Source organism: Alternaria rosae (assembly GCF_020736505.1).
Source record: "Alternaria rosae strain MPI-PUGE-AT-0040 chromosome Unknown BKA58scaffold_3, whole genome shotgun sequence".
Lineage (NCBI taxonomy): Eukaryota > Fungi > Ascomycota > Dothideomycetes > Pleosporales > Pleosporaceae > Alternaria > Alternaria rosae.
The window spans coordinates 2368796-2396589 of record NW_025763572.1 but is presented as its reverse complement, the minus strand read 5'-3'; the positions used below and the strand labels follow the sequence as shown (position 1 = coordinate 2396589).

General features: G+C 51.7%; 14 protein-coding genes across 14 annotated transcripts; 4 read left to right on the top strand and 10 right to left on the bottom strand.

Moving 5' to 3' along the window:
• The first annotated feature begins 420 nt into the window (after positions 1-420).
• BKA58DRAFT_132185 (fungal-specific transcription factor domain-containing protein) lies at positions 421-3593 on the top strand. The gene is made up of 6 exons (XM_046164412.1): positions 421-664; positions 720-779; positions 924-954; positions 1008-2124; positions 2172-3169; positions 3221-3593. Exons 1-6 carry the CDS (start codon positions 604-606, stop codon positions 3366-3368), a joined length of 2415 nt encoding a protein of 804 aa, XP_046027932.1. The 5' UTR covers positions 421-603; the 3' UTR covers positions 3369-3593.
• A 606-nt stretch (positions 3594-4199) lies between these two features.
• BKA58DRAFT_400102 (50S ribosomal protein L30e-like protein) lies at positions 4200-4946 on the top strand (the record flags this gene model as incomplete). Its single annotated transcript, XM_046171579.1, has 2 exons — positions 4200-4500; positions 4576-4946. 2 exons carry the CDS (start codon positions 4200-4202, stop codon positions 4944-4946), a joined length of 672 nt encoding a protein of 223 aa, XP_046027931.1.
• A 250-nt stretch (positions 4947-5196) lies between these two features.
• Positions 5197-6573, bottom strand: BKA58DRAFT_132180 (glycosyl hydrolase family 61-domain-containing protein). The gene is made up of 2 exons (XM_046164411.1): positions 5962-6573; positions 5197-5901 (listed from the first exon to the last, which is right to left on the bottom strand). The coding sequence occupies exons 1-2, from the start codon at positions 6317-6319 to the stop codon at positions 5447-5449; spliced, it is 813 nt and encodes a 270-aa protein (XP_046027930.1). The 5' UTR covers positions 6320-6573; the 3' UTR covers positions 5197-5446.
• Positions 6574-7312: 739 nt separating this feature from the next.
• On the bottom strand, positions 7313-7957 carry BKA58DRAFT_437910 (uncharacterized protein; the record flags this gene model as incomplete). The annotated part of the gene is made up of 2 exons (XM_046173536.1): positions 7313-7593; positions 7798-7957. 2 exons carry the CDS (start codon positions 7955-7957, stop codon positions 7313-7315), a joined length of 441 nt encoding a protein of 146 aa, XP_046027929.1.
• A 316-nt stretch (positions 7958-8273) lies between these two features.
• BKA58DRAFT_132123 (Mss4-like protein) lies at positions 8274-9097 on the bottom strand. Its single transcript, XM_046164410.1, has 3 exons — positions 8678-9097; positions 8461-8625; positions 8274-8408 (listed from the first exon to the last, which is right to left on the bottom strand). The coding sequence occupies exons 1-3, from the start codon at positions 8755-8757 to the stop codon at positions 8285-8287; spliced, it is 369 nt and encodes a 122-aa protein (XP_046027928.1). The 5' UTR covers positions 8758-9097; the 3' UTR covers positions 8274-8284.
• A 336-nt stretch (positions 9098-9433) lies between these two features.
• On the top strand, positions 9434-10605 carry BKA58DRAFT_380755 (Apc13p protein-domain-containing protein). Its single transcript, XM_046169938.1, has 2 exons — positions 9434-9621; positions 9674-10605. Exons 1-2 carry the CDS (start codon positions 9619-9621, stop codon positions 10145-10147), a joined length of 477 nt encoding a protein of 158 aa, XP_046027927.1. The 5' UTR covers positions 9434-9618; the 3' UTR covers positions 10148-10605.
• On the bottom strand, positions 10596-13654 carry BKA58DRAFT_132119 (uncharacterized protein). Its single transcript, XM_046164409.1, has 3 exons — positions 13442-13654; positions 13231-13391; positions 10596-13186 (listed from the first exon to the last, which is right to left on the bottom strand). The coding sequence occupies exons 1-3, from the start codon at positions 13453-13455 to the stop codon at positions 11013-11015; spliced, it is 2349 nt and encodes a 782-aa protein (XP_046027926.1). The 5' UTR covers positions 13456-13654; the 3' UTR covers positions 10596-11012.
• A 128-nt stretch (positions 13655-13782) lies between these two features.
• On the bottom strand, positions 13783-16604 carry BKA58DRAFT_380753 (C6 transcription factor AlcR). Its single transcript, XM_046169937.1, has one exon. The coding sequence runs from the start codon at positions 16460-16462 to the stop codon at positions 13847-13849; it is 2616 nt and encodes an 871-aa protein (XP_046027925.1). The 5' UTR covers positions 16463-16604; the 3' UTR covers positions 13783-13846.
• Positions 16605-17404: 800 nt separating this feature from the next.
• BKA58DRAFT_132098 (beta-lactamase/transpeptidase-like protein) lies at positions 17405-19214 on the bottom strand. The gene is made up of 3 exons (XM_046164408.1): positions 18509-19214; positions 18037-18456; positions 17405-17986 (listed from the first exon to the last, which is right to left on the bottom strand). The coding sequence occupies exons 1-3, from the start codon at positions 18894-18896 to the stop codon at positions 17568-17570; spliced, it is 1227 nt and encodes a 408-aa protein (XP_046027924.1). The 5' UTR covers positions 18897-19214; the 3' UTR covers positions 17405-17567.
• A 224-nt stretch (positions 19215-19438) lies between these two features.
• BKA58DRAFT_380746 (uncharacterized protein) lies at positions 19439-20917 on the bottom strand. Its single transcript, XM_046169936.1, has one exon. The coding sequence runs from the start codon at positions 20725-20727 to the stop codon at positions 19765-19767; it is 963 nt and encodes a 320-aa protein (XP_046027923.1). The 5' UTR covers positions 20728-20917; the 3' UTR covers positions 19439-19764.
• Positions 20918-21672: 755 nt separating this feature from the next.
• BKA58DRAFT_335407 (uncharacterized protein) lies at positions 21673-23975 on the top strand. Its single transcript, XM_046168240.1, has 2 exons — positions 21673-22800; positions 22848-23975. Exons 1-2 carry the CDS (start codon positions 22094-22096, stop codon positions 23656-23658), a joined length of 1518 nt encoding a protein of 505 aa, XP_046027922.1. The 5' UTR covers positions 21673-22093; the 3' UTR covers positions 23659-23975.
• Positions 23976-24829: 854 nt separating this feature from the next.
• BKA58DRAFT_380743 (uncharacterized protein) lies at positions 24830-26304 on the bottom strand. Its single transcript, XM_046169935.1, has 3 exons — positions 25487-26304; positions 25246-25434; positions 24830-25196 (listed from the first exon to the last, which is right to left on the bottom strand). The coding sequence occupies exons 1-3, from the start codon at positions 25937-25939 to the stop codon at positions 25101-25103; spliced, it is 738 nt and encodes a 245-aa protein (XP_046027921.1). The 5' UTR covers positions 25940-26304; the 3' UTR covers positions 24830-25100.
• BKA58DRAFT_437903 (uncharacterized protein) lies at positions 26088-26465 on the bottom strand (the record flags this gene model as incomplete). The annotated part of the gene is made up of 1 exon (XM_046173535.1): positions 26088-26465. The coding sequence occupies one exon, from the start codon at positions 26463-26465 to the stop codon at positions 26088-26090; it is 378 nt and encodes a 125-aa protein (XP_046027920.1).
• BKA58DRAFT_131945 (uncharacterized protein) lies at positions 26260-27512 on the bottom strand. Its single transcript, XM_046164407.1, has 2 exons — positions 27269-27512; positions 26260-27104 (listed from the first exon to the last, which is right to left on the bottom strand). The coding sequence occupies exon 2, from the start codon at positions 27048-27050 to the stop codon at positions 26580-26582; it is 471 nt and encodes a 156-aa protein (XP_046027919.1). The 5' UTR covers positions 27051-27104; positions 27269-27512; the 3' UTR covers positions 26260-26579.
• Between the last annotated feature and the right edge of the window lie 282 nt (positions 27513-27794).

The window sequence follows — 27794 nt, the reverse complement described above, 5'->3', positions numbered from 1 at the left end:
ATTGGACAAGCGGCTGCCATGTCGCACCTGGGTCCAGAAATGGTTTTGGTCATGGATTCCCCGGGTTGTACAGTTCGTGATGATAATTGTAGTTTCAGAGGGTGGTTGATGGCACAGAGCGAGAATGGTTCAAGAGAGCTGTCGCGACCTCGTTTAGCGGTCGCTCGCACCTGCCGCTGTCAACCAATCTCAAGTCTGCCAGCTACGAACACAGAGCCAGCAAAAGCATGCGATTAATAGACACTGGACAAGCCGCGTTAGATACACTAGCGTGATATTCGTTCCCGCAGCAAGGATGCGGATGGTGGTGAGGCTGGCTTCGGAGGCGTGTGCGTGGCCGAGCCCCTCTCGCCCTCGCCCACGCCCATTTCACTGTCTCCTTTGAAGTTCCCCCTCCATCTCGTCTCCAACCGCGGCCCTATCATATCATCATCGCACGCGTAGCCATACGGTGCTGACGCCTGCGTCTTCCTCTCTCTTTCTATTACCGGCATTCTTTCCCAGCTTTTCCGTCGCCGATACGCGGGATGAACGAAGCGCACAGCGATTCCACCACGACGCCCATCACCACCACGCTTTAACACCCCCATTCCATCCATTGAGATGGCATCAAACTCTTCGCCCGCCGTGCGCAAGACAGGCGCGCCCGAAAAAAAATACAAATGTCAGCAGCACCCTGTACGAGCTGTTGGTGAGAGCATCTACTGACCTTCGTCCAGGCCAGTTTTGCAACCGCGCTTTCAGCCGTAGCGAACATAGATCGCGACATGAACGCTCACGTAGGTCAAATCTCCATTCTATTCCGTCGCGATGGAGCTTTGCTGGGTGGGGTAGCTGAGCTGTTTACGCGTTCGCGCCGCGGGGACTGTTGCTGACTGCCCCTCAATCGCGCTGTGGAAACTGTCGCTAATCATTTCTTACAGACACAAAAGAACGACCATTCAAGTGTGCCAAGTATGTTTCCCTATGCGAACTCACTAGGAGATATATATTGACTTCAGATTTAGGTGTCGCTCGACATTCGTACGTCGCGATCTCCTCCTACGACACGACCGCACCGTTCACGCGAAAGATGGTGGCGCGCCCCTCCCCAGCGAGCAGAAGCGCCGGACAAACACCAAGGCAGCCGAACAGAAACAAGCCACGGCCGAAAGCGCGACGACACTCGAGCGCATCGAAGCCGAGAACGATGCGATGCACGAGGATGAGGACCTCAACGCGGCGGCCATGTTGATGACAGACTTCCACCACAAGGCGATGGCGAGCCAAGAACCCGAGATGATTCCCGAGCACAACGAGCCCGTCATCTCGCCCACGGGACCATCCATGATGGAGCCTGTCATCCCATACACTGCCCCCGGCCAGAACATGCTTCCGCAGATGCCGTGGCGAGACTCAATGGTGCCTCAATCCGAGCCCAAGTCGTCGCCCAACACCCACTCAGCCTTCAACAGTGCCAGCGCGCTCGGCTCGCATCCCCACCAGCTCCCGCCCCTCATGGAGCGCACCATGTCTGGCAGCGACAGCCTCGCGCCTACCTTCTCAGCAATGAACGGCGGCAATGGATTGGGTACTCCCGGTGCCCTGTCACCCTACCCCTCCATGATGGGACCGGTATCACCAGTCGACTACCGCAAGTCGCCCGGCCCCAATCAGGCTCTGATGATGACCCGCGCCCCTCAGCTGGACTCTGAAGAGCAGTGTGCAAGGATCTACGAGAACATTAAGCAGTACGACAGTGAAAACTCGCTCCTGGAGACGTTCCACTTGCCTAGTCTGAACACGCTGAACCGCCTGTTGAAGACGTACTTCGATCTGTTCCACCACCACCTGCCTTTCTTGCACCCCGCTACCTTCAACCCCACCGAGGTGTCTGCCCCGCTACTGCTTGCTGTGCTATCGATAGGTGCTCTGTACATCTTTGACCAAGACCAAGCCTATATGCTGCACATCGGATCAAAGGTCCTCGTCAACCAGTTCCTCCAGAACAAAGAAAACTTCAGTTCCCGCAAATGCCCGTTATGGACGATGCAGAGCACCCTGCTCAACATGATTTTCTCCAGCTGGAGTGGTGATCCCAAGGGCCTCGAGTGGGCTTGTTCGATTAAGAGTCTTCTTGCCAACGTACGTATATATTCTTCTTGCTCACGATCGCCACTAACACATCGTAGATGGTCGCTGGAAATCGGTACGAGCTCAAGCTCCGATCAGATGCCCGTGATGGCGCTCAGCCAAACCATGAAGAATGGGTCGTCGACGAGCAATGCCGACGGACTTACTATGCGGTCTACATCTTCTTCGGCCTACTGACGCTCACCTACAACCACACTCCGGCAATGGGTTTCAACGAGTTCGACACCCTAGAGCTGCCTTCTTCAGAATCACTCTGGACCATGGAGGTTTCGGACGACGAAGCATGGCGCGAGAGTCTAAGTGCTTCCAGGATTATCACGTTCCGCCAAGCGCATGACAACCTATTCCAAGGCGAGACTGCTCGCTACAGTGCTTTTGCGACACGCGTCATGATCAACGCTCTGTTCCTCGAAGTATGGTACCACAAGCGTAGCCCTGAAGCTCTCCAAGACGTAGTCACCGAGTACAAGCTTCGCCTGGCCCTGGAGACATGGGAGAAATCGCTTGAGCTTTGCGAGCCGGAGACAGTCGTTGTCCAACTGAGCGCTCCGCACAAGGGTCATCCTCTCATCTTCAATGCCATGGCACTGTATAGGAACACCAGGGCCCGACTCGTAGTCGATCTCAAGTCCATCCAAGAAGCTCTCCGCTACCACGACTCCTACGAAGTAGCTGCTGCTATGACGAATGCCCGCGACAAGGTCCAGCGTTCACCAGAGATGATCAAGGTCATCCAAGAATGCTTCGATTGCATCGAGGTTGCTGCCGTGCAAGGTATACGCTGGGTTGCTCGAACTTCCGCTACCAACTGGAGCATCGAGCATCCACTTACCGGCATGGATCTGATGGTCATCCTGACACTATGGCTCTACCGCCTGGAGCACGACGAAGAGCCTGCTACCGAGGAGGAGCTAGCCATGTACAACAAGCTGCGCAATTTGTTCGACGACGACTCCGTGGACGTCTACGGTGCAAAGCTGAGCTCCACTGTGGCGCGACTATGGGGCAGTATGATCGATGAGGTCGTCGTTTGGGGGTATGTAAAGGCTTATCTGATTTTCGGTAACTTGGCACTAACGATATTTAGCATCACCAAACTCATGGGCGAAGCTTTTAAGCTACATTCGCAAGCACTTGTTGGCTACGAAGATGCCATGTCGTCTCGATCTGGATCCGCTACGCCATCAATGGCTGCTGGCGGTGTCCAAGTGCTCGAGATGCAGATGGCCTACTAAGCGAGAGACAGCTTCCGGAGCTGGTTGCGATCTTCCACCATCTTGTGTCCATATCGCGTTACTTTTACAGACTGTGGATTTCTTCCTACATTTCGTCCTCTCCTTGCACTTGGGAGCATGGCAAGGAGTTTGGCGCCCCCGGCATCGGTCCATTGTCTATTTCATTTCATTTCATTTTCTCAAGATCGGGGTAATACGGCGCACAGGGCGGGTCTGGTCCAGATTCCTACACTCTCGAGCTCATGCTCTACTCATTTGGCATTCTTCTAATACCTTTCCCTCGCTCATACCCATCGGCATTTCTGGACTGTTGAAGGCTGGCCCTAGGCGCGTTATTGCTTCACTTCGGTTCTGCTACTAGCGCTGCCTTTGTTGCATTCATGCTAATATCTATTTCTTTTTCGCCTGTACTTCGGTAATGCCTTTTCTTGGTGGCATTGGGCTCTTTCTTTACATATACCATAGTATGTCATGATTCGACTTCGCGGTGATGGAGATGGGAGATATTACGGTAGTGGATATGAAGTGAAGGTGTAAATCGGTCTCAAATAGTACTGTATGAATACGTCTTCTTATGCCATAACGACTTGAATGCAAAATAATATCTGCCTTGGTGTGACGTTTTTGGTCTTTGCGAAGTTGAGCAACTTGCCAAAAGCCACTAGTCCATGATAGCTCTGGGCACAGACCACTCACCATACGCGCTAGCGCTGTAGAAGCTTCATTCTCTTCCAAAATTTCGCGAAACCGACTTCAGCACAACGCATTACCAGCCACCACATCTTCGCATTTCTAACCCTTACCCAAAACCTACAGTCGCTTAACCACACAATGTCGAAAGATATCGAGGAGAAGAGGCTGAAGAAGGAGAAGAAGGACAAGAAGGAAAAGAAGGAAAAGCGCGCAGAGACAGACGGCGTGTCCAAGAGCAAAAAGGACAAGAAGGAGAAGAAGGTCAAGGGCGATGTCGAGATGGTAGACGCGCTTGAGGCTGAGCTCGAGAAGGAGCCAGAAGTCTCCATGGTCAACGTCGTGGACGGCGACGAGCCGCGCGGCGCACTCGTTCCCTTTGCATTCCCTCTCGCAGACAACGACAAGGAGGTCAAGAAGATCCTGAAGACCGTCAAGAAGTGTATGTTTTTGCTTCCTACTTATCAGCCTGTTGGCGCACTTTGAAAGAACATGACTGACGTTTATCCTGCTACAGCCGCCAAGTCCAAGACCCTCCGTCGCGGTGTGAAGGAAGTCGTAAAAGCGCTGCGGAAGTCCGCTGCTTCAAGCGCCGGATCCTCCCTCGACGACCCCAGCGCCATTGTTGTCATCGCCGCCGATATCTCGCCCATGGACGTCATTGCGCATATCCCCGTTCTTTGCGAAGACCACAACGTACCCTACATCTACATCAAGAGCCGCGCGCAGCTCGGCGAGGCAAGCGCAACAAAGCGACCCACCAGTGTGGTCATGATCGGCAAGGACAGGATGGGCAAGAAGGCCGGCGAGGGCGACGAGGAGTTCACCGAGGCATACGGAGAGCTGGTCAAGGTTGTTGGCAAGGCTGCTAAGACAGTCAAGAAGTGAGAGCAATGCGACAAGTGGAGAAGAAGATGATCGACCGTGTGTCGAATGTATTGTTCAAAAGGGAAACGAGGAGTCTGGCGTTTGGCACCCATGGTTGGCTGATCAGTCCTCCTAGTGTTACTGTTTCAATTCTAGGGTTCGAGCTAGGCTTGCAATATACCTCTACAAAACATCACGGGGCTCATGCCAACGGATAATTTGCTCAGCCATCATCTGCTGAATCGGCTACCTTTATGAGTCTCACTTGTGGGGCCTACACAAGACATTGAACGGAGCTCCCTGAAGATCATCGGCAATTCGAGATCCAATCCGACAAAAAGAATGTTGGAGCTATGTATATATCAAGACAACCAAGTATAAACACGAAGAGAACTCATCAGCACCCGCCCGCCGTTGACAATGTCAGTCGTCAGTCCCAGGTCGCCAGTCCACAGCCACCGCGCAACAGCCCATAGCCCTTCAAGCCTGTCCTTGCGAGCACAGATGTCTGACGCCAACGCCTAGTTAGCAGCAGTCCACAGCGCAGGACCAGGGAACGTGTAAGTCGTAGGGTTGGTGTAGATGTTGAATACAATACCCGGCATGTCCTTCGTGTACAAGCTAGTACCAGGAACGCCAGCCGTTGGTGCGACCAAACCGCTACCGCCGACCTTGAGGTTCAAGCCTACAGTAACGTTTAGCGTTTTATTATTTTTTACATTGAGAGCAGCCTCGAGATGAAGGTTCTTACACTGGGGGTACAGCTGCGCGCCATTCACGTTCTGCCCACCATGGAGAGCGATAATCTCATGGCGAATGACGTAGTTGCCAGGAGCAAGTTTGGCGGGAAGGACAGTAGAGACCTTGAAGTTGTTCTCGATGAGCGTGTCTGTAACCCAAGTTCCTGGGCTGACGATGGCGGATTGAGAGATCTTGGACCAGCGGAGAGCACTGGGCGTCAGAGTGGTGCAGTCGCCTGTAGTGAAGAAGTGATTAGTAAAAGTGCATGCTGTACTGGTCCATGTAGGGGCCCTACCGTTGCAAGGCGCGATGTAGTTGATAATCGGCCCCTTGTGGCTATCAGGCCAGGTAAACCACTCAAACTCAATGGTGTCTCCCGCATTGACGTTAGCGTAGAGGCGTCCCGCAGTGGCACTCTTGTGGCAGTTCACGTCCGCTGTGCCGGCAGATGCAGGCTCGACGAAACCGATGTCTTGGTTCAACGCATCCCAGCCTGCAGTTTGGGGGCGGCTGTCCTTTGAGGAATAGTACCACACGGGGTCGGAGCCGTTGGTGAAGGTGCCCTTTACGTTGACACCCTTGACAAAGCCGTGGGCGGATGCTGTGTCGAGAAGGACGGCGACGGCGCCAAGGAGGAGTGCGGATGTAAACATCTTGGAGGAATTGAGAGGCTGGTAGCGAGTGTTGTTGCTTTGATGCTGATCCGTTGCACTTGTTTCTACCTACTCTTATATATCTTCCAAAGGTCTTGATACACTGTATGGTCTCTTATGGTATTCCCAATCAGAGACGGAGCACATCGACCGATCGTATCTGGTAAGTCAAGGATTGCATAGTACTGTTAGATGACTACCAGTCCTTGCCTAAGACGTTGTACCAGTAACGGGCATAGTCACTGAGGCGAAGCGTAGCTTGTTGCTCCCTAGACACACTTACGCTGCGCGTCGTGTAGCTTCCAAGATCTTTGACAGCTCAGGACACCGGTCACAAGCGAAGAAGCTGATATTGCTGTGATATTGAATCTGCTTCCGAGTGTGGTTGTGGCGCATAGTGGCACGCTTCGCGTGTCAAGGTTTTCGTCTGGAGTAATCTATTCTCCCGGGAAGCCGCAAGCGAGCAATTTAAAAGCTGAGAGAGCAGCGAATGGAAATCACATGGCGTCTATATTGAAGTCACACCTATCACTCGGGAGTTTTGTAAGGTTGCGGGCGTTGAAGGGAATTTTTCCGTTGGCTCGCTACTGCCACAGCAGAAGGTGCACGTGGCGAGTGGAGTAGGTACCTCGTCTACGACAAATTCTAACCACTTCAATCCCGACAAACTCTCATCTTTTGCTCGCTACAGGAAGGTCTTACAGAGGTTATGTGTAGGAATCAATATCCTAGACGCCGACAAAGGTGCTGGATTGTCGAGCCTATTCTGGTCTCTGTCATCGTAGACTCAAACCTAGGTGTTCAATCAATCATATGGCCTCCCAGACGAATTCCGACATTGTCTTCTGCTTCTGGAAACAGTGATGTAGCGCTTGTGTGGTGGACGGTAATGTAGGATCGTGCAATGCAATCCAACCAACTACTTCAACAGCAGCGACAGCTAACTTTCAGACAGATCTTTTCGTCTTTTGACACTTGATACTCTACCACTGTCTATGCCCCGTCAACCTTGGGGACCTTGCCTTCCTTATTGTCTTCAACTTTCGTCTCAACCTCGAGCTTGGACTCCTCGTCCTCGTCTTCCTCTTTGCTCATCTCTTCATCGCTCATATCCTCGCCACTTGTTTCGTCCTTGTCATCCGTCTCTCCCTCTGCTTCAGGTGTCTCTCGATCTATATCCACCTCACCCGTATGTTCTGCGATCGCACGGAGCACATCTGCCTCAACATCCGGAACTGGCATGTCCTCAGATAGTATGCCGTCTTTAATCAAACCTTGCGTAACGTATGCGACTTAGTACCTCTACTGAACCTTTTTAGATTGTACTTATCTTACTTCTTCTAAGCCCTTATGAAGATTATCCAGTGATTTGTTTATAGCCGGATTTGTTTTGTCGAGATGCTATTGCTTTGTAAGACGCTAGATTCTTTTACCCTTGACATAACAGGTGTATGCTTTATGCTAGCCCTCTAGAGTACATGCAAGCATCGTGAGACATCTGATGCGGTGGTATCTGGGAATAGCGTAATGGGCGAGCATTTTGCGCAAGGCCTCGACATACTTATTAAGTTGGTGTTTCTCGCGGAGCTCAACAGCAGCGTTGAAGTCGGTCGTAAACTGGCGATCTACCTCATTCATAGTGGCTGTTTGGAATGTATATAGAAATGATCTGGGCGTGGGTAAGAGAAGGTTTGTTTGTGAAACGATGATTTTGTGTGGGTAGCACAGCGATACATGGATGAAAGATCTAGCTGCACGTGGCAGACAAACGCGCAAGGACTTCTTCATGTCCCACGTCAGTACAAGTTAATCGTAGGTGAGGTTCAAGTGAGATTCAGGTACGTTATGCGCAGGAATTTGAGATCTAATGATGATTCGCTCTCCAATGCGGCGTCTGGAAGCATGGGACGTTCATGGAATGCTCCCAAGAAGGTCATTCCTTAGCACTTGCTTCTCTTTTGAGCGCTAGACAATCTTCATCCAGCTCGGTTCCTCCTGCTCAAAAGACTTGTATCCCGGAACGGGAATCTTGTCAAACAATCCACCCTTCAACGCAATCTTATCACCTGCCAGTAAAGATGTGATCGGACTTTCTCTTGTTAGCTGGGCTTCCCGTGTTACTACGTGTACGATCAACTCACCATCCGCAGGTGCCGCAGAATTGACGGGTAATCGGATTTCCGCTCTTCGTATCGTTGTCTTTATAGCTCTTAAGGTTGTTGCTGGGATCGTTGATTGTGACTTCAGGACTGTCGAGAATGTACACAATCGATCCAATGCTTCCTCCTGCGCGGCGGCAGTTTGCGCTTCCGTAGTCAGTATGAAGATGCCGGTAGAGGCTACAGTGGTGATGCATACCAGTAGCAAATAGCGGACTGCTCAGGCATAGAAGGCATAGAAACTTTGATGCTTCCGCAGTTGCAGCGTCCCTCGGCCATCGTGATTGAATGAGACACGGGGCTATGTCGGTGAATAGTATAGAGCTTTGGTATTCTGCAATACTGACGAGAGAACTGGAGGTAGGGAAATTTTGACTATAAGATGCGAGGAAAGGTCTTGCGGTAAAGGGGTGCTAGTTACACGATTGACGACAGGAGCAGTTTGGGTCTTATGACGTGTAATCCATAGCGTGGAGTTTGTGCCCAGGTGGAGACCGCGGAGTAGGCCTCGGCAAACGAATGGGGCGAGTCGCTGCCGGTAATGCGCATCGTGAGTTTGACTGTCGCCGTCCAGAATCGTAATATTGCCTCAACGAGTCGTTGCATCCAAGGCTTGGGACGGATGACACCTTGGACGAGGCATGCTTCCAAAGGCGAATGATCCTTGACTACCTAGGTAGGTACCGAATACTCAATGGCAGCCTGGTCACGCCTGACGCAGTCAATTGAGGAAACCTTCCGTATTCCACGATCAGTCGAGGCGATTGGTCTCCATCGATTCGATGAACCGATCAGCATCTCGATAGTGCTGTTGCTGATCTGTCGCCCAGGGAGTTCGTGTGTAAGCGTTCATCATCTTCTCGCCCTGAAAACTCACAGCACAGTAGCGTATGAAACACCTTTCATGGATAACAAGGTAGAGAACAAGGTAGAGAACATCGCTGAAATGGAGTGAGGTTAAGGCATAGAATGCGTAACCCTCAGAGGCATCCGAATCAGGCTAGCGCGCCATTCAGTCCTAACGCGGCGCGATTCCGCGTCTACAAACAATGACAAGAGCAACACGGCGATACAACCACAGAGCGACACCGATACTACAAACACCTTCAGAAACCTCTAAAACTGAAGCACAACTCCAAAATGGTAATTGAAGACCCTCCCGCCTTGGAAACAAACCCCATTTTAACCTTAACAGACACGCGACTCAACAGCAACCTACCTCCACATGCACTCGTCGCACCACGCCGACCTCCTCGAGCAATTCACCAACCTCACCTCCTCACAACTCACACCGGAAGACATCTATATCCCGCCGCACCTCCAACCCGTAAACCCCGAAGACGAAGACGACGTCGTCCCAGACCAACACGCCGCATTCGGCATCCAGCGAGCGACCCAGACAAAGAAGGAGCCCACGTGGCGGGATCTTGGACTGGATGAACTACTGAGACGAGGCCCCATGGTCGGCGGAAGCGGCAGTGGTAGCGGGACTGCTGTTGCGAGTGGTGGTGGGATTGTCGGGCAGGGAAGAGAGGAGCCGGTTCGGTTGGCGTTGGCGAGGCAGCCGGGTGCGAGGATGGGGATTAGGACGGGGAATGGAAGTGGTGAGAGTTCTGGGAGTGGGGGTAGTGGTGCCAGTGGTGCAGCTGGAAATGGGTTGCCGCGATGAAGGGAGGCTGCAAACTCGGAGGCGGGCTCTGGAAATGGTAGCAAGACACCATCCCCAGCTTTGCGAAACGAGTCACGAGCAGTGGGCAGGTTGTCATGATGCTCTAGCTAGAGCTGCTATACCGGTGTCTCAAGGCTGCTCCAGCAGGGACGTTGGCGTCGGCTTCACAGCCTCCTACAATCGCCGATAAAGGCCACACGAAGTGGTACTTCTGGGCGCATACCCATCACTACGGATGACTTCACGAGACCTTTCTGGACGAGAAGCCTCGACATAGAACGAGCATGGAAAACAAGCCTGTTCGCGCAAGGATTCAAGACTTGTGTTATGTCTTTAGTCAAGGTGTGACCACTTCGTAGATGGACAGGACAAACTTGCTTTCACAAGATTCAATACGACGTGATACAATCACGCACATCATGAATAGCACGTTGGGTGACGAGATGTGACAGAAATTTCGAGAAATGCAAAATGCTATGCTTTGTAAATATTGTTATACGACCAGACCCTCTCAGCCCACCTGGTACGCTCGGACACCCTCTGTCCTTGTAGTATCAACGCTTACTTGCTGTGTGCGGTCGGCTCGCGACACATAGGACAAAGGCCTAATCGCCTTCTTTTGAACCACGCACTCAAGCAAGAAAGGCAGAAGATATGCCTGGTTGCATTGAATGATCGCAGACGAGGTCCAGTCGTCGCAGCCTTCACCTTTGAGCTGTCTAGCCCGAGCAATGTGTGATGCTATACATGTAAGAGTACAACCAACACAGCTCTCACTCATTCGTGTAAAGCTCGTAATATAGTATTAACAGTGGGTGTACTTCATATATAGTACGTGAATGTTGAGTGGAGACAACTCTGCTGCTCAGTCATCCGTTAGGTCAATACACTCAACCCCCACCGGTACCTTATAAGTACTTGTTTGTTGTTTGTTTGGCAGGGCAGCGAGCGAAGAAGTACGGGGCTCGTTTGCGTCCTTGGCAGGGTTAGGAGATGTTGCGAAATGTCGAAGCCGAGCAGCGCGTATCTCAGCGGGGGTAGGTGCAGGAGCTGATCCGACTTGGTCTTGTGTACTTGAATTCGAAGGCAGCGTCGCAGACTTTGACGATAGATCAGCGCGCGGTGGAGGGCGCGACCAGTCAGGTAGGTCGAATGGCTCCCTTCCCATAAGACCTGCGTGAACACCCCTCATTGGCATGCTTGACATACGCGATGATCCATTCTCTACTCGTCGAGGAGTTCGAGAAGCTCTAGAGGGTATGGCCGCGCTGAGTGTCTCATCAAGCGACCAAGCAGGCACAGACGATCCGTGTACATCTCTACCCGCTTCTCTCATTGCGAAAATGCTTTCATATCTGCCAGTTGAAGAAGGCACGTTGGAAGACCTTTGTATTGGGGGAATCTTGATGCCTTGATCTTGCATGCTTAGCCGCAAGGCTAATTGCAGCTCTTCGTCTTCTTCGTCTGAGATATCGAATGGCAATGTGTTTGCTGCAGAATGCCGGAAAGGATCAAGGGCGAGCGGATCACTTTCCTGATCTGACGGCTCAGGCGAACCAAGATCAATGATATGAGATGTCGTCGGTTGATTCAATGCAGGTTTTTGAGAGCGAGCGTTGGCTGGTAGAGAGATTCCACCCTCGTCTTCAGATTCAGAGAGTGCAATATAATCGAAGATCCTTTGTGCAGTGGGCGTGGTATGCGTGTTTGGAGACCTGGCCTTCGTAGCTGGTCCTTTGGAGTTCCTTGGGGAAGCACTATGTGTAGCCTGGGTAGCGGAGATATCGTCTCTCTTGTTCGTACATGTTCGCTTAGCTGTGCCTGAGGCTTCGCCTTCTTCCCCCACTTCAGCTATTAGTCGCTTGCGTTTTGGTGGTGCAGGAACCGGTTCTAGCGCGTCCGGCGGAAGAACTTTGCGCAGCCAGTACTCAGGATATTCGCATTCGACACGATGCTCTGGGTCAAACAAGGTCTCCTTATCTCCATTCCAGCACCCTAACCGCTCGCCTTCGAAGTCGGCTCTGCCCAGGGTAGTGACGCCAAAGGGTGAAAAGGTCAGCTTGCGTTCGAAAGTGCGCATGGTCAGTTCGTTGTCGGCTTTCTTCGCTTTTTGCTTTGTGAACCTGATGCTATGGAGCAGTTCTGGTGGTAGAGACGGATCTCTTGCTGTTAGGCTTCGTGTCAGCAGCACAGGCCCAACCCAGTTCATGTATAAACGTCCCCATATGTTGAAGCGCTCGCTGGTAAGTGTAAGCAACTTCAGTTCCTGGATTGGGCGAACATAGTCAAGGTTGAGGTGCGACTTGTTAAGTAGATCCGCGTCGCTGGTGACTTTCGGTTTGTAGTACTTCTGTAAGATCTTGAAGTCTGGAAAAAGTGGCGGGATTTCGATGCTGCGCCCACCAGCACCGCCCTTCAAAAACATGGCCAGCTCCACAGTCCAAAAGCTGCATTCCATCTGATCTCGACAGGCACATAGCTTCCGACCAAGTCCTTGCTTCACTGCCTGCAAGGCTAGTGACGGCCCACACTGTGGTAAACCTTTCACGTCGTAGTCGCCACCGACAAGCATAGCAAAAAGCACCAGTCCTTCACGGTCTAGGCCATAATTTTCTTTGAGGTCGTGTGCTCGTACGACGCTGGCGTATTTTCCGTTCTTCTTGGTGTTCTCCTTCGACCTGTCCGTCGTGCCCTTTTCTTTCGCGACACGGTGATCCCGTAGCCAAAGGGTGCAGCCAAACATGAGGCAGTCAGAGTCTTGCGACCAAACAGCGTCAACCATGCCCAGAATCTGCAGACGAGCGCACTCTGCCTCTGCCTCCCCTGGGGCCTCGTGGTATGGGATCCCAAAGTATTGAAGCATCTCCTTGAGCAAGCGCTGCTCTTTGTGGTTGATTCGTCCTCCTCCTTTCTTTCCACGCTTCCAGGGTCGACCAGGGCCATCGAAGACGAATACGAGCTGAATGTTTAGGGTGAGGAGGCGGCAGATACGGTAGAACATGGCTTTCTCGATGCCTTGGTAGGCGTACTCGCTGGAGGCTGATCCTGTTAGTAAGAACGGAGACGACGCATGTGCTACTTACTCTCCCGTATAGTGTAGACTTGCTGCATCGTGAGGTTGTTGAAGCGCCAATCGGCCTCGTCGACAGCAATGCGGAGTGACCTGCCATGACGCCGGTGGTGCTGTTCGGCGAGTTGCGCAACGGGTACGCTCTCTTCGTGCTTCTTAATTGTGTCCCATAACCTATTCTGGCATCAGTAGAAGCTCAGACACCAGTTCATCTGGAAGCTTACGCTGGAAGGCCCATGACGTGTGTGTGGGGAAGCTGGAAGGCCTACTAGCCGGCCGCTGCAACGCGTCTTAGCGCGATTGGCGTGATTTGGGAGAAGGCCGAGGTGCTGGCGCCCAAAAAGATGGTGAACCGATCTGCTATATGGCGATCCTTAGGTAGACATCGTTTGCTGATCCAGACGGCAATAGAAGTCGTACAATAGGGTGTGGCGCGGCCAACCGTCGCCCAATCTCCTTATCGCTCCTTCCAAAGTTCCATTGCTCAACGCGAGAACACGTGATTTGCCTTTTCGGTCTAAGCGCAATTTGGGCATCCTCCAGGGCTCGATCCATCACAGTACTCATTGTCTCACTTCATCTTGTCAAATTGCGCATCATGGTCGCGAAAATAGTATATTGTGGCTGGCCTATAGTTCACAGTCCACCTCGAACGCCCCTTCAAGATCATGCCACAGCTCACTCTCCAAAAAGACGCTCATGTCGCTAACCCGATCTTGCGCACTTTTGCGTCGCTGTTTCAACGCCTCTCCCAAGATATTCGCCGCCGAAAGGGCCATATCGGATTTTCTACCCAAAAACCATAACGCCTTAATACAAGCATCCGCGCGTTGAAAAGCATCTTCTCGGTCCAGGTCTGACGGCAGCAGAGTATCTGACTCAAGTAACAGTACGCCTGCCTTAGCGAACGCGCGAATCAACACTACAGTCCATGGCTCCGTCAGCAATGCGCCTTCGTTGACTGCGAAATGGAACTCGGACTGTGAGAATGACGCGTCTTCTCGCGGGCATGCACAGCTCGCTAGGTCGGATAAGACCCGGCAGTTGTTCTCGCGGAACTTCGCGATGAAGGCACTGATGTTTCGTTGCTGTGTCTCTTCCTCGAGCCCAAGCTCTGATTCGTCTACCACTTCCATCAAGTCCGCAAGAAGAAGAGTCGCAAGGTGCCAGTGTCCGGTGACGCATACGTACCAAGATTGGACGCGCGGTGGAAGGCGGTCGTGGTTCTGTATGCAGTCTCGGATGAAGGGCGCATACAGCGCATCCCAGTGATTACACACGTCCATTGCGGAACTGACAGCCTCTTCGACCTTTGCGCCTCGTGCGTTTCTTGTGAGAAGCGTCTGGATACGACAGACTCTTCTGAACAGCAACACCTTGACCGGGGCTGCGTCACACAACGAGGCTGCGGCTTCATCAAATGAGCATGGCCATCTTGTGGGCACATGTTCTGGATTCTGCTGTTGGCGAGAAAATAAGTAGTCGTCCCACAGCCCGTCATCTGTCGAGGAAGGTGTTGCCGCTTGTTGGGCCGAGTGCTCAATCTGCATACTTTCGCTCATGACTACATCGCTATCTTCATCCGATACCACCAGTGGTCGTTTGTGCATGGCTGCCGATAGCGTGTCGAACATGACACCGACCCAGAACAGGAGGTCTACTGTCGCACGATCAGCGTCTTCAAGACGTACAACGGGCGAGCGTCGTTGCCGTGCAGAGCGCCCGAGTCCGGGGTTGCTGTATCGTGCTTCTCTCGACATGGTCATGCGCGACCTCAACGAGTGAATGAGTCGAAGACCTGATTCAAGATGTACAGGAGGTCCGTCGGACTCAATAGCGAGGTCCAATTTCGACATCAGATCTGCGCACTCATCGACGTCCTGATCGGTCGAAAGCATAGGTGTGTGTTCCGTCGGGACGTCAGTGCAGGCGTCGGTCGCCAGTAGTTCGGTCTTCGAAAGTGCGTTTTGCTCATCCTGAGCCCCGTCTGCCGTCTCCACAGGCCGTTGCGTCAGGGCGAAAATGATTTGTGCAAGTACAACTCGGAAGGACTCCACTTCACCAGCCTTTTGCAGTGCGTTGCGGGCCTCATGCCACGCTGATATCTGCAGGGTGCGATCAAAGTTCACGCCAGCCGGTGCGCATTCGTCCTCGATGCTATCAAAAACGCTACTGCCACCATCATTCGAGGTGCTGTGGAACGGGTACTTCGTTCTGCTTCTGGGACTGGACTGTGCCCATTGTGAAGCGAAGGAGAAGACCGCCAAGTCTAGAGCTCTAGATGCTGCGCGGTCTTCCGTTTGAGTAAGCTTGCGCCCTCTGATGGCTGAGGCTAGCCTATCGAGGCGCACCACTCGATGATAGATTCGATTCCAATCAGGCCTAGCATTTGTGGCTAGCAGGTTATCCGATTTTGCACTGTAGGGACAGGTTCTTTCTGTGACCCAGCATGCAAGTGCGTTTTCGAAACTATCATGATAGATCCTCAGCAGGCTTTCAGTCAGATACGCATTGTTGCTTGATGAAAGAAGATCGCTGGCATATGATATCACTGGGTAAGGTTGCGCACCGTTTGAGATTGATGCTGAGGAGCTAGAGCGTCGCCGTTTTTGACTAGTACGAGCAACCGTTCCTTCCGATATGGTAGAAGGTGGATTGCTTGGGCTTATGCTGCTGGTGTCCTGACTCTCGGAGAGGCTGTCGCGTTCGAGCTTATCATCGCTAATCTCCGATGTTGTTTTCAGAGACGAGCCTCTGCCAGAGTCGCAACCGAGTATAGTCCAGCTTTCTTCGGCAAACCCTCCAGCGAGTTCTGATTCATCTTCGGTCCCTTCTTTTTCGAATACTTGTGAAGGTTCCTCAAAGAATGCGATTGTGGGATCGGTGGTGAACATGGATGAGCCACACGGAAAATCTGCAAACGTCACGCCCAGTTCCACAGGCGTGGTATGGGACAGAAGGTCATCGCCGTGCGGATGCCGGTCTTCTTTTAGTTTCACAGTCGCGCTAGATTGGCAAGATACGTTTGGCTTCTGTGCTTGGCTGGTGGAATTGCTTCTCGTGCGGCGCCTTTTCGCTGGCGGCGAAGTTGTCGACACTGGTTGCGCAGCTTGCGATACGCGTTGTGAGCGCAGCCATTCGAATGTGCAGCTCTTTTTTGTCTTCTCACAATTACCGCACGAAGCTAGCGGCCCATAAACGTCTGACAGGTTAGCTTGCGCCCTAGGTACCATCGACGAAGGCATGTCTTACCACTATAATGGAACACCGTAGGGGTTGCTCCAGATTTGCTCGTTTCTAAAAGAGTATCTTCTAGAATTGCGGCGTCGCACGCTCTTTTCCCTTTACGACATTGGTCGCAGCATCTGTTCTGTTTCCGACTCGTTTTGGACGGTTTGGTGGCTGCCATCGCCCCCGAAGATGGCGACGTCCAGGCATAATCGAGGAACGACTTAGGTTGCACGTCCACGAAGTTCATGGCTGCTGCTCGGATTGTCAGTCGAAAAGAGGGAAAAGCACGAGAGGTCTGCTTATGCAAAGAGGCAAGTGCGTTGCTGATATGCACACCCCGCGTCGCCGGCTAGGACCCACATCCCAACACAGAAATGCGGGGAAGGCTAACGCGTGGCAGGGCACAACGATGCTCAACGCAAGCTTCAGTCCGGCTCATCACTGACGATTATGGATGCTGCACGGCCGTTTCTGTCGATCGAAGCTATTCTATCCTATGTTCCTTGTCTTGAGTTGCCTGTTTCTCCCCAAATGAAGCATTGCGTCTTCCATTGTAGACAGCTCACGGAACAGCTTGTACCGGACGCTCGGTCTGACCCTAGGCACTATTTTCTGAGCCTGCAGCCATCCATGTTATAATTGGCCCCTTGGCTGGCGATCGGACTGTTCCGAAACTTTCGAGGCAGGCTACTTACGGAGAACGAGCATCGGATCGGCCCACACAGGCAGCCACGGACAGTTTTCAACGTCTTCGCCAGCACAAAAAACCACTCAAATCGTAGCTCAAACGACATGTTCTTTACATGTTCACGCGCCGTATCCTTTCATGGCTTATCTGTCCCCCATATGCAACCCTGTATGCCACACATGACGCTAACAAGATGTGGGGGTGTGATGTGCACTATACTCATAGCACAACTCAGGGTTTCTAGACCCAACATTACGGTTTTTACGTTCCTTAAAGAGTGTACCAAGAGAGAAAGGAGATCGACCGGTCCTCAGAATGCAATTTGACGCGAGTTTCGATATGAAGACACTGACGATCACGTCCATCCGGCCGAATCCGTCAAAACAAAACGGACCGACTGCATAAGCAGAGTCACCCAACATGACATACGATCAAGCCCCCAAGGCTTTGTAGATCTGCGTCTCAACGTCAAACCACAATCCAAGCACCTTGGGATCACCAAACGGCAGGATCTGACTGCAAACGATTCCGCCGACTCCCTTCTCTCTGTCACACCACCACCAGCAGTTCGGGAGCCCAGCCCAGAACCCAGTACTCTTGGACCGACCAGTCGGGCCTCCGTTGGACAGCATGAACGTCAGACCCCAGCCTTGAGGAGGCTTACCCTCCACTGGGTATATGTCTGGAATAGCGTTTGTGAGGTCAGGCTTGGCCGCTGGGATTCCCTGACGACCAAAGTCGGGGAATTGTGGTATTTGATTCGTGAACATGAGGTCTACTGTCTCTTTCTTGAGGAGTTGGGCACCGGTTTTGGCTGACTTGCCGTCGTTCAGAAGCGTTGCGATGATTTCTAAACTCTGTTAGTGTTGTCGTGTACATGTTGCTATATGGGCAACTTACGCGCATAGTCTGATGGTGTTGCGAAAGCACCTGCACCTCCGCTGTTCAGGATGTCGCCAATCTCGTTGCTCGTAGCTTTCAAGGACTTGAGAAGTAGATGGTCTCGCTCGACCAAGCTGCCATTTTGGTTTCGTTGATGCATGGACGCCAGTCGCTTTTTCATATCCTCGTTGGGGAACATGGATATATTCTTCAATCCTAGTGGCTCGTAGATGTTCTTCTGACAGTAGTCGTTTAGCGACATGCCGGTCTTGCGTTCGAGAGCCAGGCCAGCGAAGTCAATGTTTACGCCGTACTGCCAGCCCTCGCCCGGTTGAAAGGTCAGCGGCTGAAGTATGTCCTTGACGTCTCCAGAGAACTCATCGAACCCATCCAATACGGCACACAGAGATTCATTGAAGAATGTATAGCCGAAGCCAGCTGTGGGATATGATTAGTGAGAGAATTCAATTTTGCGAGGACAGCCTCGTACCGGTATGCGTCAAGAGCATTCTCAGTGTTATCTTCCTCTTCTTGTCCACCAGACTACCATCCTTTTGCAGTACTTTCGTCTCTTTCAGCTCTGGAACCAACCTCTCTATCTCATCTCCGTCATCCAGATGTAGCTGTCCTTGCTCAACAAGCTGCATACAGGCCAGCCCGGCGATCATCTTAGTGCAAGATGCGATCCAAAACACGTTGTCGAGAGTCATGTTCTCGTTGCTTGCAACACCACGTTGGCCAGCGGCGTGCGCAAAGAGTTCTTCGCCATCTTTGCCTACAACAACGACGCTAGTTCCTGGGATGGATGTCTTTGGGTCCGCACAGGCTGCATCAACGGTCTGCCTCAGGTTTTGGACGACTTCAGTGGGCAGCGGCATGGTGAGATATTATAGTGGTACGGTTTACAGAAAAAAGGCCTCGCGTATTCGGTGACACAGTAGGTGCTGTCGATATGTACTTTTGGTACATCTATATAATGGTACATGATCTGCGGCACCGGACGTGCGGGCGTGCGGGGTGATTGCCATTCGGTGTCGACATCGGGTACTGCCCCTCACGTCGCACATCGTGACGAACTCATGTGAAAGACTTGCATTGGAACTTTAATCAGGGCCGCCAACCATTAACATTATGCTTGATGTTTACCCCATAGGCTGAAACGAAAGCGAAGTACGTTTTCTGCGGGCGCGAGCTACAGCGCGCGATGACAATTAGCGTGTTAAGGTGATGCTCGGCCGAGGCTTTCACAAATATTCGAGCGTTCATTAGCACAACATGCCTGGTATCGCAGACTTCTGGAGTCAAACTTTACTGCCATCTCTAAGTAGGTCACACCGACTACTTGGGTACCAGCCACATTTTTTCTAGCAGTACTTAGCTGGGCGTTATCGAATGGTTGCTCAATCCAGCTCTGAACATGAGCTGCACTTCCTGCGCTGTGTACTTCCCATGACATGCCCAGGTCGGGTGTCTTTTACATATCCCTTTATGAAGATCACTCAGGTGATACTCTCGCACCATTTCCGCATTGAAACCGCGTCATGTTGTACCATAGCGTTCATTTGAAAGTGGGATTATCTTGGGTGAGAAGAGAAGTACCATCGCCCTCGCCGCCTTCTTCGCCGTGGGTAGTATAGAAGTATTCCAGTTCTTCATGACCATAAAAATAGTGAGCAGACAATCATGGTCGTCCGCGTCTTGTTCGTAAGGTCTGACATGCCCCCCTTGACTCCAAAACGATGCAAGTTAGGTCGTGCGTGAGTACTCGGTCCTTTCTCCTGTCTTTCTAAACCTGTCGCCACCAATCCCTGAGCGCATATCCATCTCAGTCATCCTTTCCTGCATTATGGCCATACGACATCTATAGTTGCCCATGAATTCGACGACGACTAAGGAAAAGTTTAGGAAAGTAGCGATTGCCAATGATAGGAAAGGGCGTACAGCTATGGGCCTGCCGGGAGTAATTACGCCTGAGGCAGTGAAAGCACTATAAAACGTACAACCAGAACATATTGTAGGAGGAACAGCACTCAAATATGGATGGTTGGAGGGGTTGGCGAAGGTTGTAACATTCGGGGAATCCAACGTCGAGACATTGTAAGTCCTATGAGGTCCTGATTCTTTTTGATCTTCTGTATCGCCTGTCTCGATATCTTTGAATATATGCCACCCTATGCAGAGAACGAGCCCCGCCAGTTTTAGGATAATGGCTAGCATGATACCAAATCGAATCGGAAGGACTGTGGTCCAGTCTGTTGATTCAGGGTTCATGCGATGCGTGCTCGTTCCATAAGCTATGATGAATAGAGCGAGAATAACCAGCGATGAACCAAGCTTGTGTGCATGGCGCCACGGGTAGCGTTGTATGATGTTTCTCCAGAAGTTCTCCTCGCTGATCATTCCGGAAATGTCCATCGTTGCCGAATCTACTTCGACCGCACGTCGAAAATACGTATCCCTGAAAAAGTACCAGCCCATGCAAGCGCCGATACCAGTATAGACTAGGAACGTACCTAGAGCCCCGGCGAGAATGTTGGAGCAACCGATTGCCTTACCCGGATAAGGATCCATTGTCCAGTAATCAAACGAGTGAGAAAATGTAAGACCCCCAAGAAGAATTGCATATAGGCCGGGTATGTAAAGGTACCGCCACGGGATATTGTTGTGGACTTCGAGCGTTATGCGGTTTGATGGTAAGCTGTCTTTCATGTTCGGATGCGCGATGTGTTGCAGTTTGAGTGCGGTCTCTTGGTGGTGAACTCAAGCACTTGAGGACATGAACATTAGTAGTGCGTTTATAAGGAGGTATTGAATCACGGGGACGCCCATGAGATCACCCTGATACGTCATCTAACTCCTCGAAGAATTCGCGCGCCTATGAAGGATGCAGCTGGGATGAAGGCGGCAACACGGCAACGCGGCAACACGACATTGCTAAAACAAACAAGGCCGGGTGACTGAGATTCGGCTAGGTCGGTTCTATGTGAAGGTGAAGTCGCTTTTGTCCTCTCGTGGTGCAGGCGCTGCGGGCTCCGCGCATTCCAAATCGGTCGTGCGTCGCGATGTTCGAGACAGAACCACGACCCATCTCCACAGCTCATCGTGGATCCTGGTACACGCTTGCTCACTGGATTTCAGTCCACGCAGCCAGACGTGGAGATGCGCACCGTCGTCAAAGTTTGGGTGGTCACACATTGATCTCGAGATAGCGGCGGGCGCCCCCAAGCGAAGCGCCGAGCCAAGCAACACCCAGTTGGCAGGTACGAAGCCCGCGGGGCGCGACTATGTCATTAGATCACTAGTGATGTGCGTTCGCGTCTTCTGTCACTCTATGTACACTTGCGACCTTGCTCCGTTATAGCTCGACCGAGCGACGCTTTCGTGGACGTGGTCGCTGTGATTATCTTGAGTTGTCGCCGCCGCATTTTCGCGCGCACACAGCTCGCATAAATTTAACCCGCGACAAAACTCTTCCTCAATCCACCACCCTGGTAGTGGAATCAATGAAAAGCTCGAAAGCAGACCAGCAAAAATTGCCCCGCCGAGATCCCCGAAGGAAGCTCGTAACAGTCCCATACCGCGCTGTGCAATGCAGACGAGACTGTTAGATGAACCCAATCTTTGAGCTGGGTCATCGCAAGAAGGTAAGTATGCAGAATAAAAGAGGAGGGAACAGCGGTATTTAAACACTCAGGAGGCGGGCCTGTGCTGATTGCATGTGACCTTTACACTAGAGAAGGCTGACCGCTCTCTGGCGTGTGCGGAAAACACTGCAGTGTGGTCCAGCTCCACCGGGCACTGCTTCCGGGTGGTCTAAGCGGTCCTGTTCCGTCTCTGCCGAAGCGGCCATCGTGAAGATTCTCCCAAGCTTTTCCAAGGTTTGTTCTTGGCTGAACGTCATCGAATATAGAAGAGCGATGAATTCGATGAACAATTTTCACACGCGTCGGCCAAGAGTCGGCATCTAAGATATGATCGAGCAGATGGGAGATCAGATCGCAGAGACGATGGAGTATAAGTTGTTGGTCGCGGTTGAACCGCAGAGCCAAGTTACATCTAACCAAACTCCCTCAAAATGATCTTTGGTGGTGCAGGCCGGCTTTCTCTCTTTGCGTTCGCATCGTGCGTCTCGCTTTGTGAGGCAGCAACACTGTTTACCGGTGGGACAGTGATCGGTTGGGACGCTTCTGCCAATAACCTCGATATCATCAGGAACGGCTCTGTGTTGGTCGAGAATGACACCATAACCGCTATTTTCTCTGGATCCTACAATGGAACTCTACCGGCTGACCTGGAGGTCGTCGATACCACCAACGACATCATCTCCCCAGGCTTCATCGACACTCACCGTCATAGCTGGCAAACGTCCTTCAAGACCCTGGGATCGAACACGACCTTGATGCGCTACTTTGAACGCTATGGAACCGACTCGCCCGCCAATACGTTTTTCACGCCCGAGGATGTGTACATCGGTCAGCTCGTTGGGTTGTACGAGGCCCTGAATGGCGGTGTCACTACCATTCTGGACTATCCTCATTGCACCTGGTCCGCAGCGCACGCCATGGCTGCGCTTAACGCGACGTTTGAGAGCGGTGTTCGAACTGAATTTGCCTACTACTTCCAAGACTATGCGAACTTTACCGTCGAAGGGCAGATGGACCTCTTCCGCGATTTGGTCAACGATGCGCGATTTGACAGCTCGCCTACAAAGCTAGGCATCTCGTACGATGGTTTCGCTAGCACCAACAGGAACCAAACGCGCACAATCCTTGATCTAGCTATGTTAGTACGCGCCCCGCGAGAATGAGCACATGACTGACTGTTACCAGTGAGAAGAACGTATCCGTAGTTTCAACTCACGCGAACGGTGGTGTTTATGGCGCTCCAAACTTCCCCGAGGTCTTGCACGAATTTGACTTCCTCAACCAATCCATCCCCGTCGTTTTCGCACATGCCAGCTATCACAGCGCGACCGACGCGCAACTGCTGCGACAATACAATCACTACATCTCCACCACCCCTGAGTCTGAGATGCATTACGGTCATCTGCACCCGAACAGCCACCTCATCATGGACCAAGCGGCTCTAGGCATCGACACACATTTCACGTTCTCGTCGGATATACTGACACAAGCGCGATTGTGGCTCCAGAGTGTTAGGAAGATCTTCTACCGCGAGGTCGTTGATCGACGCCATCTTCCCGCTGAAAACCCCATGTCTGTCAACCAGGCTTTCCTTCTAGCGACTCGCAGCGGAGCGCTCGCATTGCGACGATCCGACATTGGTATCCTGGCGCCGGGAGCCAAAGCAGACGTACTGGTATGGAACGGCCGCGCTCCAAGTGTACTTGGCTGGACCGATCCTATCGCAGCCATCATGTTGCACGCGAATGTAGGTGACATCAAGCATGTCATGATCAATGGAGAGTTCAAGAAGCGAGACTGGCAGCTTACCATCCCTGGGTACACGGCGCTGCAAGACCGCTTCTTGGAGAGCGCGAAGAGAATTCAAGATCACTGGCGGCAGATGCCGCTACCCGTCACTGAGGGAGAGGCAGATAACGGTGTCGCTTTTGAGAAACCGATGATGGCGGATATTGAAAGAAGTGATGGAACTGGGTACGGGCCTTTGTTCGTGTAGCGCGACTTTGGGTATACTTGGGATAGATAATGACTTGCAATGTTCGTATAATCTGTATTGGAAACAAAGTAGATAAGAGTGTTATTCATAGGCCCGACCTCGTTCGATTCATTCGTCGCTGGTATGGGAGCGAAACGTGGTAAGAACCTAGGACTTTCCACCAACGCGTACTTTTCACAGGAACCGTGGATACTATTAGTGACATCGCTGTTCTTCGAGGAAATTTCGAACCGCCAGTAACCATTCATCGGGATTGTCCTCCTCCCTTGCCGCAGGTATAGTTTCATAGTCGTTCCACTGATCCATCTCATGCACATCTCACACCCCTAATCGAGACCTTATAGCACTTAAGGATCGCTTTGCGTTTGTGGACAAAGGTGGTGGGACCGGATAGGCGAGCTAAACGATTGTGATCCGTAAGGCCTTCTTGACCCGCAACAGATCTGCTAGATCTTCCCAAACATCCTCGTTGTTGATGAAGGCGTGAGATTGCCCAAGAATCGAGTCATACAGTGACATTTTATGGTTTCTTTCGTACGCGCGGCATTTTTCTAATAGCAGATTAGGTTGCTGTAGATGCGGCGCGTTGGCGATTGCATTGAGAAGCTGACGGGTCGCATGATTAGATGGGAAACCCGTCCGACAGAGGCTTAGATTGATGGAGTTTGGTTGCAGATCGTAGTCAGATACGCTCGACAAGTGCTGTCGCCGAAACGGGGAGCGATAGATATATTCCTGGAAAGGTGTCGGGATTGTGAGCTCTTTGAGATGACAAAAGCTTGACAGAGGGAGGAAAAGTAGGCTACTGCAAGCCATACCCCCGGACATGAATCGGAACTGGTTTTCGCCATACAATATGTTCGTTGCCTCGGTGTAGATTTGCGTACAAGTGCGTAAGAGGGCAACATCACGGGAGTTGCCATCGCAAGATCGAAGACTGGTGATACCGTCGCTAGATAACACGATAGGCCCCGATGATACGAGGATGGATCGATAAATCTCTACCCGAAGCTCCACAGGTAGCGAGAGGAAAGGTGATGAGCCGCTGATAGCACTACCGTCTTGATGAGTGTCGCAGCTTCCGGTGAATCTAGACTGGTTCATGTCGTCGTAGTTCGACGTAGCGTGAGAATGAGTGGTTGTAATTTGTGAAGACACAAGAGAATCGAACGTGACAGAGTCTTTGTTACTAGTATGACAAGAGATTTTCAAGAGTGGTGTCACTTGGTAGCGAGAAGTCTCCACATGTACCGGCCGTCCAATACCTCTACATGCATTTCCACTCGCTTGTCAGTGCGCTGAGTTACCCGTACGAGTACAAAGATGACTCTTCGTACAACCTGTTGAGATTGTGGGACGTATAAATACTCATGATCCGCAATACCAGCTCCGAGAAATCCGCAAAATGTGAAGTTCAACGCAGATGCCTCTCTCATTATGTCTCATACCATCAGATTCAGCGGACTTGCCTCTGTTCGAGTGGTAGTGCAAGGGTAAACAGCAACAAAAATAAGTGATGAGATTAGCGATAAATAACCCTGCTGACATTAGCATGCCGTGCGACAGTCTAACGTCGGCGAGGCTTACAAGCAAACCAAGGAATATCGTATGTAGGCGTAAAACAGGGTCAGGCACGATCATATAGATGCCCCAGGACGCGATATGGAATGCGAAGGGTACAGGTAGAGCTAGGGTTACTCGATTGATCTTTGGATGTCTGGCAGAGGCGAGTTTCGAGAAAGCGACGGAGGTAGCTACAAGGACTACCATGAACACCTGTATATGCTTAGTGCTTCCTCTGGCGAGTAAGATCGAGTATGCGCTCAACTGGTAGCTCCAATCCGCAGATTGGGTATATTTGCGACTCGTCAGGAGTCCCGGAGAGGGTCCAGTAAATGCTCGAAATGAGCACAAAAAAGGTGCACACGATAGCCAAAGCTCCGATAACGCTGGTAATAGGATCGACATCACCGTCGGGGGTGGTGAGAGGTAGGAATGCCGAGCGTCCGCCTCTCTCGGATGCGGGAGGTGTAGCTATCGGGGTGGACATCTCGCTGCTGAGTCGTACCATTCTTAAGGAAATCACCTGCAAAGAGGTGGTGAAGGGAGATGGGATGACTGATGGCCTGAAGTCAGGGGTTTTGGCTGTGCAATCCGCTCTTCGAGAATTTTCGAGGGTGCTGTTCTTTGGTAGCGGGAGGCTTGCGCTTCGTGAGGAACCGCGGGCGAGCCAATGACCCTGCGCATATTTGCCAGCGATTACGAGGCTGCACTCTTCCATAGGATGTATCCTCCAAATGTGCCCTCAGGTATTCCAGGATTCGCTGCGGTTCACCAGAGACTAAAAAAGCTACAGTGTTTCAGCTTCGAAGGGACTAACGTCGCCCCCTTGGTACGTGACATAACCTGCGCTGAAGTCCCTCCATTCACTAGGTTTCGTAACGCGAAACACCCGATGACATGTACTCCAAGCTTGCTTGTGCAGCAACCTTTATTTCGTCATCGGGATATCCTTGAGACAACTCTTCCAGACATCTCCTCCAAAACGACCATCGCTCAGCCCCATTCTGGAATTCTCTTGCTCCATCTGGCAGTTGACTTCTTATCCAATCCCCCATTCCCTTGATCATAACTTCGTCGTAGACTTCGCGCCCATTGTAATTGGACATAAATGAGACGGCGGGAATGTGAAAGTCAAGCTTGACTTGATCGTAACCAGTAGCTTCATCTGAAGCAAGCTGCTCGTCGCTCTGGTCAATTTCTTTCTCGAGCGCTCGAATGATGAATCGAATCATTGCTCTGTCCATCCTGAACACGTGCTTCGCAACCAACTGAGCTTCGATGTCCTTTATCTTCAAATAAAGTTTCCGTGCAGATTCGACCAAGGTTGAGTCGGAATACTTCCGGTAAATTTAGCCTAGCTAGATGTCTGCGCTAGTTCTCTCGTGCCAGATCATGCCGAAGTACGGGAATTGTGCCCATGTGAGCTTTTCTCCCTCATTGTCAAGAACCTCGCCTTTGTGGACGTCACCCGGCGCCTTCGCGATCGCGTTCAGTAGTGTAAAGATCTCTGGGGCACGTGTGGATGGCCATTCTATGAGAGCTGCTATGATGACTCGCCATAAGTTTCCAAGAGCCAGGACATGATCCGAATAGCCTCCTAGTGCTGGTACAGGCGAGGTGGACAGTGGGTGTGTCATGGAGAATGTTGCCTCATCTGCATTGATGTGGCCATCGTGGTATGCTTTCAATGCGTCAACCTCCGTAACAAGCCAGTCGCGAAGACTTGGGTCATGGCTCTGGACACATCGCTTCTTCTGTCGCTCAAACCATGCAAGGCTGACATTGTGCTCGTCTTCTCTGGGTAATTCGAAGCGGTCGTGAAATGGCATGGCATCGTTGGGGTAAAGTTAAGATGGTTGCACGCGAGTGCTAATGATTATTTTCTGGATGGGTTATTACAACATTTCAATGTTTGAGGCGTGCTTCGCTTGTAAGCCCGCTGTAGGAGAACAAGCTGCCTCATAATCCCATGCCTTTGGTTCGTTCGTTCCTCGGTTTGGCAAAAAGAAAGGCAAGTTCAATAGCGCAAAAATTGGCAAAAACATACAACAGCGGGGATTCGCTAGTGGTCACCCACCTAACTACTAATCCGCCGGTACACTGCTTGTATATGGCTGAGCGGACGGGAAGCCTAATTCTCAGTGTCCTATGGTCGTATGTGAATGAATAGACCGTCGTAGCAATATATAACGATATGTACAAACGGCGGCGGCAAGCGAAGCAAACTGGCGTTCAGCATGATCAGCAGCTGTGTATCCACCTCTTGCGTCAACGAGCTAGGTATAGCCGACCATCGAAGCGAGAATGAAAGAGAACTGTGTATTGGTCGTATAAAAGAGTCGTCTAGCAAGAAAATGTAGAGCGCCGTCTACGAATCGCTCCAGCGACGTATGCAGGACGCGGGATTGTCAAGCAGACTAGCCAGGGACACTAGAGCGCTTGTGTTACCGTGTATAGTCGCTGGAGAGTGTGGGCATGAAGACAAGGCAGGAGAGGACGTTGTGGTGTTGCCTTGAGAATGAGCAGCGCGCTGGGGGCGATGGATTACGGCACAGTTAGGAGGCGTCTTGCCT